A 16,738-nucleotide genomic window follows, 5' to 3' on the forward strand; every position below is an offset into this window, starting at 1 on the left:
TTTACACGTTCTACGTGAGCTTTATTAAAAGGCCATTCTTAAAAGCAGCAGAAAACCCGATACAGTTCGTGGGCAGCTCTCGGCTATTGCACAGCTACTTGGCTATTGGTTTTTAAAAAAATCTTTTTTAAGGCGGCGAGAGGTGCAGAAGCCACAGGTCCACGTCCCTTGGAAGGAGGAGGAAGTCGCTCTTTGCGGGCAGTGAAGGCAAGAAACCTCTGAAAACCGAGAGAGATGCGTCTCCCGCCTTTATGCCGCCAGCTCTGCCATGGCCCGCTCCAGAGGGTCCTCGTTCCAGTAATCGTCTTGCCAGCCGAGGAACCAGCCAGTGAAAGTGGGGGGCTCGAACCCCTGCCTAATGAGCGTGATGGGGGTCCTCCGGTCGCGGCTGGCCGGGTCGGTCTCGATGTATCTCCTTGCTGTAAAGGAGCAAAGCACAGAGAGAGAAATCAGACTCACTGCTGCGAACCGAAGCTAGCTGACTGCTAGGGGGACTAGGACACAGGGAGATAAGAAGCTGCCTTATCAGACCCTCGGCCCATCTAGCTCAGTATCGTCTTCACAGACTGGCAGCAGCTTCTCCAAGGTTTCAGGCAGGAGTCTTTCCCAGCCCTACCTGGAAATGCTGCCAGGGATTGAACCGGGGACCTTCTGCATCAAAAGCAGATGCTCTGCCACTGAATTACAGCTTTCTCATCAGGAAACTGCTGCCTACTGAGTCAGAGCCGTGGTCCATTGAGCTCAGCATTTGTCGGCCCTGACTGGCAGCGGCTTCTCCAGGGTTGCAGGCAGGAGTCTCTCTCTCAGCCCTACCTAGAGATGCTGCCAGGGATCAAACCTGGGACCAGCTGCGTGCACAGCTGAGGCTCCACCATTGAGCTCCGGCCCAGGCTCACCCCACATGGAAGGTGGCAAGTGCTAATGTAACTGTTGCTTCATACTTTGGAGCACTCACAAAAGAGTGCCTGAGAGATGGGGGGGAAGGCATTTTGGGGTGAGACTGATGTCCCTCCCTATGGGAGCCAACGCAGGCTTTTCAGATGCCAGGTGAGCTCCTGTGTGGTGTAGCACAGAGCCGGGCAGACTTCAGACGTGTGGTATCTCCTTAGTCTTTTTTACTAGAACCACCAGTCCGAGGCTGATGGAAAATAGTTGTCTCGGCAGTCCAGGGGAGGAGCCAGGCACAAATTTGCAGCTGAGGGGCGGGGCCAATTCTGAACCACACCCCAAGAGCCATGCCCTGCACTGACCTGCAGATACCAGGACAATCCACTCCTGAGTTACAATGGATGAGGGATTCGAACACAGAACTCTAAAACTAGCCACAAGTGCAGCTGCTCAAAGACCTGGTCAATGGCAACCAATGTCGAAGAACATCAAGATTGAGGGATTGGCACAAAACTAGCTACAGCACAATATTTTTTTCAAAAATCAACTTGCAGCTTTACTTCCTCCTTGGATGCAAAGTGTGATAAACTCTGTCGGATTGTGGTCTTAAGGTTTTTTGTTTGTTTTAAGTTTGCAAAAGGTTTGTAAACAGGACGCAAAATATTTTTGCAGAAAGCTTCTGTATGTACACAATCTGCCCTAAGAGAGGTGAGATAAATAAGAGGTGCGTGGTCCACTTACCAGATGTCTCAGCTTCTGTCTTCTCTTCTTCCTGAGCATCTCTTCCAACCCACACAAAGACCTTTGAAGAAGAAAGAAAGAAAGAAAGAAAGAAAGAAAGAAAGAAAGAAAGAAAGAAAGCTTACTTGGATTGTCCCCTGATTATCTGCCCCCTGATTATCTCAATGGGTAGGCAGGTTAATGCAGGCCATGGAGCATGGAAGGACCGGTTCATGAAAAAGAAGATACATACCTGGTCCCAGGTGTCCAAGAGCATCACATCATCTGTGGCCAAGTCATCCTGTGTCAGCTCTCCAGGGACCTCCTCAATCTAAACAGGCCATTGAACAACAATATATAAGGCGTATGGATATCCCAAGTGAAACTGCAAGAAGTTCGCATCCTTAAAGCCTTCCCAGGAGCAGCCAAATGGGCTCGGGCAGCTTGGGCTCGGGCAGCTTGGGTTCAGCCCTGGAGCATGTGAAGTAACTACCTGGCTTCTGAGCACATGCAGAGAACTTTACCCTCATTTGTGATCAACCGCGTCCAGGTTCCACACAGCTGCCTTTCAAACCTCAGCCTCTTTGAAGCAACCTTTCTGGGCCACAGAACTCAGTTACATGTTGCCCGGTTTTAGCTATTGCCAGTTCCCCCCCCCCAAATCTTTGCATTTTTAATTCCTTGATCAAGTGGTTCCAAAATGTCTGTGAATCTCCCAGCTGAAAACATTCTCCTCGAATGGTTTTTCACCAATTTGGGGGATGCGTGTGTGTGTGTGTGTGTGTGTGTGTGTGTGTGTGTGTGAATGCTCAGTGAGATCACCCAGCATTCTCTCTCTCTCTCTGCCTGAGCTGCTATGGTCCTATCCCTTAAGGGGAATAGCTTTCCGCGCTCACACATGTAGCCACCCATCCAAATGCAAACCAAGGCAGACCCCTGCTTAGCAAAGGGGACCATCCATGCTTGCTACCTCCAGACCAGCATTGCTCCTTTTCTTTCCGCCCTAATGAGTACAGGTCCAGAGGGGGATTCTGGCCAAGTCCCCAAGTGACCAACAAAGCCGGCGTAAACCACGTGATACTCACAACGAAGCGTCCGCTCTTGTTGGAGCAGGCAAAAAGTCGAGGGGGGTGAGCGTCCATCTTCTTATCCTTCAGCCGCGGGGAGGTGCGATACACTGCTCTCCCACCAAGCGCGTCCCAGAAACCGGCTGCAAAACAGAGGGAGCGTCTTATATATAAACAGAGGGAGCGTCTTATACCCCAAGACAGCCATTCTAATCTGTCCCCCAAAGGCGTATGGGTCCCACTGGGTCTGTGTGCCCTGGAGAGCGTGGGGAATTTGGGAGCAGCATTGAAACAAACCTGAAACATAGGAAGCTGCCACATACTGAGTCAGACCATTGGTCTATCTAGCTCAGTATTGTCTGCACAGACTGGCAGCAGCTTCTCCAAGGTTGCAGGCAGGAATCTTTCTGAGCCCTATCTTGGAGTTGCCAGGGAGGGAACCTGGAACCTAGATGCTCTTCCCAGAGCGGCTCCATCCCCTAAGGGGGGAATATCTTACAGTGCTCACACTTCTAGTCTCCTATTCATATGCAACCAGGGCAGACCCTGATTAGCTGAGGGGACAAATCATGCTTGCTCCCACAAGAACAGCCGGTAATAAACCTAAACTAAATCAGATTAGGCACAGACTGCATTTCCCAATTTCTGTTGTCATTCATCCAATTTCTTTGGCGGCCCCTTATCTCTGGAATTCACTATCTCCAGAGATATTCATGTTTTCCCCACTCTTCAAGAAGTGCCTCCAGATACAGTTTTCTCCCAGGTCTTCTGTCAATGGTAGCTAAGCACCTCTTTCCCTCCTTTTAGCTTCCCTGACTGCCGCTTCCAAATTGGAGATCTTGAGCCGAGATCTCAATTTTTGGTGCATGCACCCCATCAGACGGCTGTTTCCGTAATCTGAGCATAGTAACCAGTGTTTCTTGTAATAGGGCTTGACTACAACTCCCATCATCCCCAGTCAAAGGCCACTGCAGCTGGGAATGATGGGAGAGGTAGTCAACAATATCTGGGAATCCCTGTTACAAGGAGCTCTGAGAGTGAGCCCTGAGCCATTTTTGGAAGGGCAGTATATATAAACCAAATATATCAATCAATCAATCAATCAATCAATCATGATCAGAAATGTCTTCTCTGCAGTGGTCACAAACCTGATGGGGCCACTGAAAGGTTCTCGGAGCTAAACCTTAATGTCTGGGAACATTAAGTACCCAGTTTTAAAATGGGAACTATACAATTGAACCTAGGTAGCTGCCGTATACCGAGTCAGACCCTTGGTCCATCTAGCTCAGTATTGTCTACCCAGACTGGCAGCGGCTTCTCCAAGGTTGCAGGCAGGAGTCTCTCTCAGCCCTGTTTGGGAAATGCAGCCAGGGCATTTTTCACACAGCAGGCTTTACTGTGCGTTTACTGAGAGTTTGAAGTTGCCCCCCAAAACTGACACCAAAAATGGATTTTTTTTACCCTGGATGTAAATCTCACAACGAAAAACCCAAATCGTGTGTGAAGTGCTCCCTGAGAGCTCACAGGAACTTCAGAGTAAATCTGGCCGATATGTGAATGCACCCCCCTCCATTCCAGAGGAGATGCGAGCTAAAAACTCTGTGTGCAAAATGCCCAGGGAGGGACTCTGGGACCTTCTGCATGCAAGGGGCAGGTGTTCTTCCCAGAGCAGCCCCATCCCCTGAGGGGAAGATCTTCCAGCACTCACACATGGAGTCTCCCATCCAAATGCAAACCAGGACGGACTCTGCTCTTCAAGACAGTCCCCATAGCCATGCCCCATGGCCATACCCACCCCAATGGCCGCTTAGAGAGATGCAATTAATTTTGGGGGTGGGGTGGGGTGGATCTGTTATAAGAAATCAAGGATAGCTTCCGAGTCCTAGAGAACTTGAGGTCTATCAATGGCTACTTGTCGGAGGGCTACAGGCCACCTCCAGCCTCAGAGGCAGGATGCCTCTGAGTACCAGTTTTAGGGGAGCAACAGCAGGAGAGAAGGCATGCCCTCAGCTCCTGCCTGTGGCTTCCAGCAGCATCTGGTGGGCCACTGGGTGAAACAGGATGCTGGACTAGATGGGCCTCCTCGGGCCTGATCCAGCAGGGCTGTTCTCATGTAACCTCCTCGTGTGGTTATCCACCCAGGAAGAACGAGAATAAAATCAACTGCAGCCTGATGTCCAGTTCTGTAACCAACTGTTGGAATAAGAGCAGAACATGATTTCCGTGTCGAAAGCAAACGGCTTTGCATCCCTGCTGAGACCCTGAAGGGGGGAAAAGGTACCAGGACAGCATCCCTGCCTGTCCCTGCATCACCACACTGCTGTATATAAACGTAGGATGTGCTTGAACAAAACAAACCACTAGATTTAACGCCTCCCAAAAATCACATTCCGAAATGCTGGAATTCAAAGTGCTTTGGGGGCGTCGCCAAAGGCCAGTCTCCCAGCCCTAGGCCTCAGACTGGGATGGGCAGTGGGACTGATAAGTGTAAGAGACAAACCTGGTTCTCGGCCTTCAGCAACCTGGGTAGCCCGCACGCCCAGAATCTTCACCAGCTCCTGGGCCCCAGTCTTCTCGGGATCGCTGGCCCCTTGGCCGACCCAGAGGTAGGAGGCGGAGGGGGTCTTCAACACAAAGGCGTCGTTGGAGTTGAGTTCTTTGGCCGCTGGGTCCAGCTGTGAAGGAACAGGCACGTATGGCCACAGGACTGAGAGTGCTGCAACCTTTTGAGGTCTAGAGGCTTCCCCGCGATTTTTACTTATTGCACAGAGTAGCATTTTGTGTGTTTTATTTATGTATTTTTCAAACCCGTCGGCCGCCCCAAACCTCCGTCTCCGGGCGGCTTACAACGACGTAAAAGAGATTTAAAATGAAAACCGCTTAACGCAATTTAAAACCACAGTCCAGTTAAAAAGCTTGGGTGGAAAAAGTCTTTAGGAGACTTTTTAAAAAAAAAAAGTTGTCTGAGATGGAGAGGAGGCTCTTACCCATTCTGTAGCTGACAGGGAAGCTTGCAAAGCAAGATTCAAACCAACAACCAACATACCAAACAATGCAAAATATTATTAAAGCAGCAAGACAGGATCAGACACCAGCTGCAGCAGCACAACTCCTATGACTACTACAAGAGTTAATAAGCTCTTCGCAGGATCCGTGAAAAGGGCTCCGGAGCGGGCTGTGGGGAAGCCGGATGAAATGTACTTTCCCCACAGATGATCAAGGTGCCGCTGCTGAGTGTGCTCCCCAATGATTCCCTGCGTGCTGCGGTGAACCCGGCGGTTCACACGTGCGTGTGCAAAGCCCGGTTTTGAACGTGCGTGTGAATAGCACCCATGACTATTTATACACCACCTTTCGGTGCAAAAAGCTCTCCAAGTGGGTCACATAGAAAAAGAGTAAGAAGATGGTTCCCTGTCTGTCCCCCAAAGGGCTCACCGTTTGAAAAGAAATACAAGGGAGAACCCAGCAACAGCCACTGGAGGGATGCTGTGCCGGGGTTGGATAGGGCCAGTTGCTCCCCTGCCTGTGACATATAAATATAAAGAAAACCATCCATTTGGAAGGTGCCTCTTTGCCCAGTTAGCAAGGGTTGACTGTTGACTGATCAACATGTTAAAAGGCCTAGAAAAATAAAAGAGAACGACACCCCCGTCAAAGCAACATGAAATTCTGAAGAAGGCTGGGGGGCTGATTGGTTGGATCCCTCAAGTCCTCAAAACAATTTTGTTGCTCACCCCTCAATCTGTTGGCCCAGCCTGTCGCTGGTCCCATTCTTCTTCCACTTCTGCCGCTGCTTTCGCCCTCCTCTGGGCCACTGCTATGGCACTGACTGGCATTTCCTTCGTCACTTAAAAAGTAATACAGACTCGCTTTCTTAGAGAGCAAGACAGCCTTGTGTGGCTGTCCCCTCCCTGGCAGTATCTCCAAGATAGGGCTGAGAGAGATCCCTGCCTGAAACCTTGGAGAAGCCGCTGCCAGTCTGGGTAGATGACATTGAGCTAGCTGGACCAAGGGTCCGTCTCAGTATATGCCAGCTTCCTCTGTTCCTATGAACAGGCCAGGCCTTGATACATTTTCTTTGGATCTAGGAGACAGCCCCAAAATTTAGGAGCCATGGACACTTGACAAAGTTGCTGGACTTAGTGATGGATACTGTGGAGTCACGAGTGGGGGTAAAAAGGGTTCTCTTTATCCCCTTTACAAGTAACATATTTAGAAGAGAAACAGGACTGCCCGCGACAAACAATATTGATTAAATTTCCCTAATTCTGAATATCAAGTCTAGGCGCCACGGCTCCCTGGCACCTGGGATTTGTCAAGCCCTGGAAATGGCAGTGGTGCGAAATCACCTGGCAGAAAATGCTACTCACTCATGCAAACAGATCAAAAGGAAGCGGTGAGTTTAGGCCAGGGAGGAGACTGCTATCTGGTCCCGTCCAACAATCCCAGGATGGCTTATACAATCTAGATAACAAAAATCACCCCCAGTCCTGCTCTACATTTTCACACAGCATAAAGTTATTCTGGGATGCCTGAACAAGTTCGTGGGAAGAAGCTGGCAATCACTCATTCTTATCTGCAGGAAAAGAGGAATCTCCCATCTGAGATAATGAGACCTTGAAGAGCGATCTAAATGCAGTGCTTGTATAAGAAGTCACAGGTCATTCTCAGGCATGTTTAGCCCACAGAGCTGGTGCGGTTAATTGCATGGTTGTTTGTACATAAGAGAACGAGGCTATAGGGTCCAGCTTTCATGCCCTTTGGACATTCGCAATAAACCATATTCTGGTTTACAGCAGTGTTGACAGCTGACAACTATTGGGTGCAAGATCAAATGAAACTCAGAGCAGATAACCTTTCAAATGCATGCAAGAGCCCCAAATTAAGGATTAAGTTGGATGACATTAACGATGTCAGACACCTCCAGAGGGAATTCCACTTTCCCCGACCAGATGGACAAATTTTCATGGAGAACTCGCTCACCTTGTCTTGCTAGCCCTGCTTGTTCACTCCAGTTAAAAGCCAGGAATGCTTCTGGTCCACACACTGTCACGCTGCAAGATTGGCTTTGTAGTCTTACAGCTGCAAAAGCGGCTGTATTCATGCACGCTTATTTGAATTGCATAAACAACAGGGCATTTCTTGAATGGACGGTGCAGTGGTGCAGAGTTGGGCAAAACTGGACCCCCAGTTTCAAAACACAATTCCACATCGTTGGAATTCCAAATTCCATTCAGGATGGAATTCAGCAGCCACGCTAATTTGCATTGAGGAGGTTGGTTTTTAATCTTCCTATTTGGTTTATGCATTTATATTATGTTTTAATATAACGTGCCCCCTTGGGCATTATTTTAAAGTGAGATTCTGTCATAAATAATGAAACAAAGTCCTGTTTAAATAAAGCGACACTGAGCCACAAATAAGGTGTCGGTTCACAACCTCAGATCGTGCCAGCGTATCGGCCAATGCCAGCGTATCGGCAAACAGCAGATCTTGTGTCTATGTGTTTTTATGCTTGTATTTTATAGTTTTTAAATTAGATTTGTTTTATACTTTTAGCTTAATATTTTAATTGTACATTTTAAACTTTTGTAAACCGCCTTGGGGTTGTTTTTAATGAAAGGCGGTATAGAAATTCAACAATAAATAAATAAATTAAATAAAATCTCCGAGCCGTGCTCACTGCGGTGGAGTGTGGTGTGTGAACTCAGACACTTTTGCTGATCCCCAACTGATACCACACCAATTTGAAGTTTATCCAGGATTGTTGATCTCAGACCTAAATTCGGCTTGTCAATCCTGGTTAAATGTCGAGAGCTTGTGGCATGAATCTGGGCTTAGAAGATATGTCTGAGTTCATGAGACACACTCCATGGCCCATGGGAGCATGCATGAGGGATGTGCACAGACTGAGGTCCATGCACTAGTTCAGAATGGTGTTGCCGGCCATGCAAACGGCACCTGCGCATTGCAGAAGCCATGTGCACCTGGCGCTGCACGCGGGTTCTTGGGACCAGGAAGCTGCATGGGGTGGTGGAGGGAAGGGAAGGACTCGCTCTCCTCATTTTAAAGCTCCCACTTGCCACTCCCCTTCCTGTGGCACCGAACCGGTTCAGACTTCATACGAACCGGTTTGGTGCCGAACCAGTCCATGAACCTCGGTTCGTGCACATCCTTCAGATTTGCTGGCGAGCCGACATCATTTTGACTGTGTGAACCGAGAGAGCATACTCGCTATGACGCCTGTCCACGGATTCCGTATTTATGGGCCACTTACCTCTACAGCTCTGGTCGCCCCGGAAGTGCTTGACCGGACCTGGAAGAGCCGTGTTGCTGCAGGGCTGGTCTGACCTCCTTCCCTGGAGGTGCCACCCTTGTACACGATCAGAGGCTTCCCGCCAAACATGCTGATGAGGTGAGGGGGTTCTTTGCCCTGGACTACCCGTTTCTGTTGAGAAAGAAGCCCCAAAATTAACTCCAGAGAGGAAGAAAAGCTCCCGGGTGCACCCTCATCCACAGGGATTCCAGTCTTGGATTCCCAGTTGTTGCTGGAATACAATTCCCATCATCCCCAGCCCATACTGGCCTACCTTGTCAGGTTGTTGTATGGACTACCCTGCTAATGTACATGAAGTACTTGGAAGGTTGACAAAGATTTCAGTAATAATAATTGCAAGGATAAAACAGAGATGGGGAGGATAGTCTAGAGCAGGGTTTCTCAACGTGTGGGTCCCCAGATGTTATTGGACTTCAACTCCCATAATCCCCATCCCCAGTGGCCTTTGGTTGGGAATTATGGGAGTTGAAGTCCAATTACATCTGGGGACCCACACGTTGAGAAACCCTGGTCTAGAGCAGGGATTCTCAATGTTGGGTCCCCAGATGTTATTGGACTTCAGTTCCCATAATCCCCAGCTAAAGGCCACTGGACTTGGGGATTATGGGAGTTGAAGTCCAATAACATCTTGGGACCCAATGTTGAGAATCCCTGGTCTACAGCAGGGTTTCTTAACCTTGGGCCCCCCGATGTTGTTGGACTACAACTCCCATAATCCCCAAGCAAAAGCCATTGCAGCTGAGGATTCTGGGAGTTGTAGTCCAACAACATCTGGGGGCCCAATGTTAAGAAACCCTGCTCTAGACCCATAGAGGAGGGGTGGACAAGAATACAGAAAATAATATTATAAGTGGTACTGCACGATGGAGGGAAAGACAGAAGGCTGCTTTCAATAGCAGCTCTGTATTGCTTAAAATGTGTCGTTCCCTCCTGAGGACGGTTTCTATACGGGGGGGTGAACTGTCTTGCTGTTATATTCTTGGAATTAGTAGCAGTCTGTGCTCTGCTTTGCATTCAGAAGGCCCCAGGCTCAACCCCATGTGTCTCCAGGTAGGGCTGGGAGAGACTCCTGCCTGAAACCTTGGAGAGCCGCTGCCAGTCAGTGTAGACATTTCCTGGAGAGATGCTGCCAGCCAGAGTAGATGTAACTGAGCTAGACGGACCGAGGGTCTGACCCGGTATAAGGCAGCTTCCCATGTAGGGTTCCATTTACCTGCACAGGTGTGCCGCCCAGCTCCTCATCCAGCTGGGCACTAAGGATAGCAGAAGCTGTAATCTCATCCTGGGAAGAATCAGCACCCTGCCTGGAAAACATACAAGAATTTGTGAGTGTGTAGAGTCTTTGCTTCTAGGTCTTGTGAAAGCAATCCAAGAGTAATGTGGGTGTGGGGCTGGTATTGGGGTAGTAGGAGGGATGCCCTCTTAATTGCTTAGAATGCTTGTCTGTGTGATAGGATCTTTCCCTTGAAGGGGAAACCGGTGTCTGCAGCTAGTGGGTCACCGTCCTGATCCTCGTTGCAGAAGTTACACATAATTGGCAAAATCCATATCTGCCTGGGCCATTTCTAAGGGAAAGGTGTGAAGGGGCTACCAAAGGCTGACCTTTGACGTACGCCAGCCTTGCCCTGTCAAACTCAGATTGGCCCTTTCCCATGCCATAAACCTGGGAAGCATTCCCGGCAAACTTCACAGGCAAATTCCCATAAATAAGCAAGCAAAGCAAGACTCTTCTGTTGAGATTAGCCAGCTGTGTTTCCTGAATTCCATACTGCACCTTCTGCCTGGAGGGCACCGAGAGAGAGGGAGGGAGAGAGAGGCTTTTGATTTCAGACTCAAAATCACTGCCTTTGGCTAAGAATCCTTTGTAGCCACATAAGATGTCAACAGTCCATTGATGACTGGGGAAACTATCAGAAGTTAGAACCAGGATCTTGCTCGGTACATTTCCATGGCTGCCATTCTAACTTATTTGCATTTGTTAAAAGACACACACACCCCTTTTGGTTAAGTTAACTGGTGTGTGCTGATCGCAGGGAATTCTGACTAATCTTATGTCACCCCACGTTAATGCCTTTGACCAAGTTATTGGTGTGTGCTAATCCATCAGAGGAGTGGAACAAATTAAATGAATGAATGAATGAATAAATAAATAAATAAATAATTTAGTGCACAGTTTCCCCACACAAAGGAGTTCTAAACTCTATCAGAGTTGGGTTTTTTTAGTGTTTCTTTTTAGAGTTTTTTTTTAGGGCAATGGGTATATGTGTGTGGGGGGGGGGATATTGGGATATATTTAGCTATTTCTTGTTAGGTCCTGTAGAGGTTGTTGTAGATTCTTACAATCTCGTTGTTCTGTACAGGACAATGACAATAAAGACTTATCGTATCGTATCATATCGTATTGCTCTTTAACATAGCCTCTATTGGTTTTATCTAGTCTGACTAGTAAGTCTGGGACACCCACTAACCTAGATGTATGCAATGGCCCTTCCCCCGGGTGCCAGAGGATAGAGATAAGGATTCCCCAAAGGACCTCAGGGACACCACAGCCCTGCTTCCCGGTTTTTTGTGCTTCCGGTTGTGTCTTACCAGGTATAGATGATTTTCCCCTGCTTGCCACCGTGTCTGTAGTCGTACAAGATGATGTAGCTGTCTCCACCATAGAACTGTCCATAATGTGAAGGATTCACGGGTACTTTAGCAGAGCCTTCTATTCTCCAGATCTGCAGGGGAAAAGAAGATAGGTAACCCCACATCCGAACAGCGGGGGGGGGGGGATTACAAAGGAGTAGCTCATGTCTTGAATCTGACACACTGCCAGTCTGTGAAGACAATACTGAGCTAGACAAACCAAGGGTCTGACTCAGTATATGGCAGCTTCCTATGTTCCTGATCATAAGGGGAGAACCGTGTAGCAACTGGGCAGGAGAGAAGAGAGGTGGTACAAGTTTAATCGAGATATGCACGAAATTGATTCTGCGTTTCGTTTCGAGCTCGAAACGAAATGCAAATGCCTGGATCGTTTCATCAGAACAACCGATTGAGCTGGTTGTTCTGATGAAACGAGCTCAGAATGTTTTGAGTGTTCTGAGCGCCATTTTGGAGGGCTGTTCTTCCAGGTAGACCAGTCCTCCAAGGCGGGCTGATGCGCGAAGTCCGGGGCAGAGGCCTGGTCTACCCACCTCACACTGTGGGTAGACCAGCCCTCCAAGGCCATCCATCCATCCACTTTATTACGGCCAATGGCCAAATAAAATAAAACAACTACAGAATAATACAATCAGGTTACAGAGTAAAATTATTATGATTATTATTTTTACATTTATATCCCGCTCTTCCTCCAAGGAGCCCAGAGCGGTGTACTACATACTTGCGTTTCTCTTTCACAACAACCCTGTGAAGTAGGTTAGGCTGAGAGAGAAGTGACAGGCCCAGAGTCACCCAGCTAGTTTTATGGCTGAATGAGGATTTGAACTCGGGTCTCCCCAGTCCTAGTCCAGCACTCTAACCACTACACCACGCTAATACAATAAAACAAAAAGAAACAAATACTAATACAGTAAACCTTCACCAAATTTCTGCTACTCAAACCCCGCATCACTCTTTTCGCCCTCCAGGGCAGACCAAGGTGCTAAGTCTGGGGCGTCTACCCGCCAACCGCGAATGGTAGACCAGCTCTTCCTGGGAAAACAGCCCTCCAAAATGGCGCTTGGAACACTCGAAATGTTTCGAAACGGGGTTGTTCTGTTCCGAGCTCGAAACAGGCCCTTAATTTGAAAGGCATTTTGTCCCAAATTCGGAACACTCGAGTCGGAACGTTCAGAGTCTGAAATATTTTGCACATCCCTAAAGTATAATCTAAGACCTCTAAAACCTTGAGAGACACAGAGTCTTTGTCAGGCAGTTCAGTGGCAAATGCAGACTTATTGACCACTAGGAATTGCTACCATCAGCTCTGAAAAACACAACTGGTTCTACATAGTGTGCATTCCAGATCTATTTCAGCCACAGCTCAGTGGCAGAGCATCTGCTTTACAAGGAGAAAGTCCCAGGTCTCTGGCATCGCCAGCTGCCTGTAACCTTGGAGAAGCTGCTGCCAGTCAGTATAGACAATACTGAGCTAGATCAGGCCTGCTCAGCTTTGGCCCTCCTGCAAATGTTGGCCTACAACTCCCATAATCCCTGGCTATTGGCCACTGTGGCTGGGGATTATGGGAGTTGAAGTCCAGAAACAGCTGGGGGCGGGGGCAAAGTTGAACAGGCCTGAGCCAGATGGACCAAAGGTCTGATGCCATATAAGGCAGCTTCCCATAGATAAGGAATAGGCTACAAACTGCGCACGAACCAACTGTGAAAAGTGAAATTTGACCGTGATATTTCTTTCCCCAAAGTATTGCACCCCCTCCTGCTAACGCAGAGTTCTGCTTTAGTGAAATTGCAAAAGATGCCATAATCTGGGATGCAGGATCTGTTCCTGGCTTGGACCCTCTAAACCAAGCCTTGGAGTGCCACCTGCTGGTGAGTTGTGATAAACCCAGGACAACGTCTCACAGGGGAAATTAAGCAGATGAACATAAGGATTCAGAACAAAACCTGCTGGTCTTATAAGATCAAGGTCTTATAAGCAGAAACAATGAATGCCACACTTCATTATTTTGTTTTTTAAAAGCCCATAGAAGCACAACTGTTTTGGTTTTAAGTGTAACAACATGGTGCACCATGACCTCAAACGAAAGTTATAAAACAGTACTACTTGAAAAGCGTTCCAAGGTATGCGGCCGGTGAGCTCAGATGGACGTTCAGGCAGCCTTCAAGACCGCAAAGCTAGCGACAGAGGGAGGGTCTTTCCCAAAGCAGTGACAACTGCAGCATTACACTTAACGTCTTCTGCACCTCAGTGCAGCTGCACATATAGGGAGAAGCCCTGAGAGTGGTGCTTAGTAGGACAGAAGGGACGACGTGAGCATGGACTATGTGCATGAAAAATGACTAGCCATTACTAGGAACATAGGAAGCTGCCTTCTACCGAGTCAGACCATGGGTCCATCTAGCTCAGGATTGTCTACCCAGACTGGCAGCGGCTTCTCCATGGTTGCAGGCAGGAATCTCTCTCAGCCCTATCTTGGAGATGCTGCCAGGGAGGGAACTTGGAACCTTCCGCTCTTCCCAGAGCGGCTCCATCCCCTAAGGAGGAATCTCTTCCAGTGCTCACACTTCTACTCTCCCTTTCATATGCAACCAGGGTGGACCCTGCTTAGCTAAGGGGACAAGTCATGCTTGCTACCACAAGACCAGCTCTCTTCTCCTATCAAGACAGCCTCTTTCTGTCCATCCTATTTTATTCAGGACAGCTCAACTGGGATGCAGAAGGAATGGACACAAAGCAGGAGTAAACCAGGCTAATGGTCCAGGAGACGACAAAGCTGAAGAATTGCTACTCTAAAAGAATGTGCAGGTTCTCACTGTTCCACCAGAGACCTATACAGTAATTTCTCTTTTCTTACCAACCGGTAATGGCGTTTCAATAGGGCAGATTTGTTTATTATTTATTTATTTATTTTTACATTTATACCCCACTCTTCCTCCAAGGAGCTCAGAGCGGTGTACATGGTTGTTTTTATCCCCATGACAACCCTATGAGGTAGGTTAGGCTGAGAGTTAAGCGACTGGCCCAGAGTCACCCAGTGAGTTCCATGGCTGAATGGAGGTTTTGAACTCAGGTCTCCCTGTTCCTAGCCCAGCGCTCTAAGCACTACACTGCACTGGCCATTCTATTTATCGTTATTTGTATACTGTCCTATATAAAATCTCAGGGCGGTTTGCAGTTTAACCAAAGAATTAAAGCCTAAAACATCATGTTAAAAAGGACCATAAACAAAACGGCCATAAAACAAAAATGACCATAATGGTCTGTCAAAAGGACCATCAACAAAATTTTAAAACATCGTAAATGAAAAGCCTGATAAATCTCTGCTTTCCTCTTCCTTGCTCCAAACCACAGCTGCCTAAAGGTGGACATATCAACACGGTGCCAGGGGGTGTTGATTCTGCCACTCATTCCTTGCCTCAGTTACCTGTTTGTTCCCGGTGCCATCGTCTTCCATGCCGTGCTGAGCCGCCATTGTCGGGGAGGTATGTAGCGTGGCTGCGTCGAAAGGAACCTTCTCAATCTTGGCCACGTGTCCAGAAACATAGGCCACGCCCAAGCCTTCCGTCTGGTCTCTGTCCCGCCAATTCTTGAAGAACTGCTTGAATAGCGGAGTCTCACCGCTCTCTGGAAGGACTTGGACCTGGAATTACAAAAACAGTCTAATAGAGACGAAGTTGCATCTTGAGCCAAATTGGACTCATTTGAGAGAGACTCTGGAGGGTATTCCCATGTGCAAGAGTTAAACCAGTTTCTGCTTAAATCAGTCTACAAACATCAAAATAAAGCAATCTAATAAGAACATAAGAACTTGAGGACAGCCCTGCTGGATCAGACCCAAGGCCCATCTAGTCCAGCACCCTGTTTCCCACAGTGGCCCACCAGATGCCTCTGGGGACCTCACAGGCAAGAGGTATGTGCATGCCCTCTCTCCTGCTGTTGCTCCCCTGCAACTGGCATTGAGAGGCATTGTGCCTCTGAGGCTGGAGGTGGCCCACAGCCACCGGACTAGTAGCCACTGATAGACCTGTCCACCATGAATCTGTCTAAGCCCCTTTTAAAGCCATCCAAGCTGGTGGCCATCACCACGTCTCGTGGCAAGGAATTCCATAGATTAATTGTGCGCTGTGTGAAAAGTAATTCCTCTTGCCAGTCCTAAATTTCCTGACCTTCAGTTTCGTGGGGTGATACCTGGTTCTAGTGTTGTGAGAGAGAGAAATTTCTCTCTGTCCACCCTCTCCACTCCATGCATCATTTTATACACCTTGATCACGTCTCCCCTGAGTCACCTCTTTTCCAAACTAAAAAGCCCCAGATGCTGTCGCCTTGCCTCATCAGGAAGGTGCTCCAGGCCCCTGATCATCTTGGTTGCCCTCTTCTGCACCTTTCCCAGTTCTACAATATCCTTCTTAAGATACAGTGACCAAAGACATAACATTATGTGTAGACATAATGTTATGTCTAAACTTTCAATTTATGGTGAATATATGGCTTCCCTCAAAGAATCCTCCCCAATACTTTTGGGGAGTGATGAGAATTCTCTACTTTGAGTAACCCGGCAGCCCTCAGAGAGCTCCAGTACTCCTTGCAGAGAAGAATTGTTTCCAGAATTCCCTGTATCGAGGAAATGGCTGTGACGCCCATTTAAATCTAGCACAGACCAAGCCTGAGTTGAACACAGAATGGTTTTTTCTGGCTAAGGAGGGCACTAGCTTTGGCACAATGTATGGAGACAGGTTTCGCCACAGGTTCCCAGAACTGGAATTTGTGTAAGGGTCACACTTAAAGCATGGGCCGCCATCTTGTCACTGTGAGGACAGTGGGGATGCCAAGCTCAGTACCTAAAGCTCTTGATCAAAGTTCCAAGGCCCCCAAATCCCACCATCTTTCTTCTCTACAGAGTGACACCTCTCAGCTACCACGGGGGAAGCAAGCAGTTTCCCCTGCTCTATTGGCCATCACAACAATCCTGCGAGGTGGATAGCCAATCATTCCCATTGTACAGACAGGAAACGGCGTTATTTCTTTTCCTGTCGTCTTTCATAAATCTGAGCCGCACTCTAAACCCAAAGACGGGCC

At 48.2% G+C, this 16,738-nt stretch overlaps 1 protein-coding gene across 2 annotated transcripts in view; it reads right to left on the minus strand.

Moving 5' to 3' along the window:
* The window catches only part of GSN (gelsolin), a 60,996-nt gene continuing 44,258 nt past the window's right edge, over nt 1-16,738 (minus strand). For both annotated transcript variants that reach the window (XM_053282490.1, XM_053282489.1), the window contains exons 9-17: nt 15,087-15,302; nt 11,602-11,735; nt 10,226-10,316; nt 8,953-9,123; nt 5,176-5,350; nt 2,694-2,818; nt 1,862-1,939; nt 1,630-1,690; nt 1-419 (exon numbers count right to left, since the gene is read on the minus strand). In XM_053282490.1, coding sequence (XP_053138465.1) covers nt 250-419; nt 1,630-1,690; nt 1,862-1,939; nt 2,694-2,818; nt 5,176-5,350; nt 8,953-9,123; nt 10,226-10,316; nt 11,602-11,735; nt 15,087-15,302 — 1,221 coding nt within the window. In that variant the 3' untranslated portion in view covers nt 1-249. The remainder of the gene's footprint in view (nt 420-1,629; nt 1,691-1,861; nt 1,940-2,693; nt 2,819-5,175; nt 5,351-8,952; nt 9,124-10,225; nt 10,317-11,601; nt 11,736-15,086; nt 15,303-16,738) is intronic.

Source organism: Hemicordylus capensis, chromosome 17 (genome assembly GCF_027244095.1).
Source record: "Hemicordylus capensis ecotype Gifberg chromosome 17, rHemCap1.1.pri, whole genome shotgun sequence".
NCBI classification, from domain to species: domain Eukaryota; kingdom Metazoa; phylum Chordata; class Lepidosauria; order Squamata; family Cordylidae; genus Hemicordylus; species Hemicordylus capensis.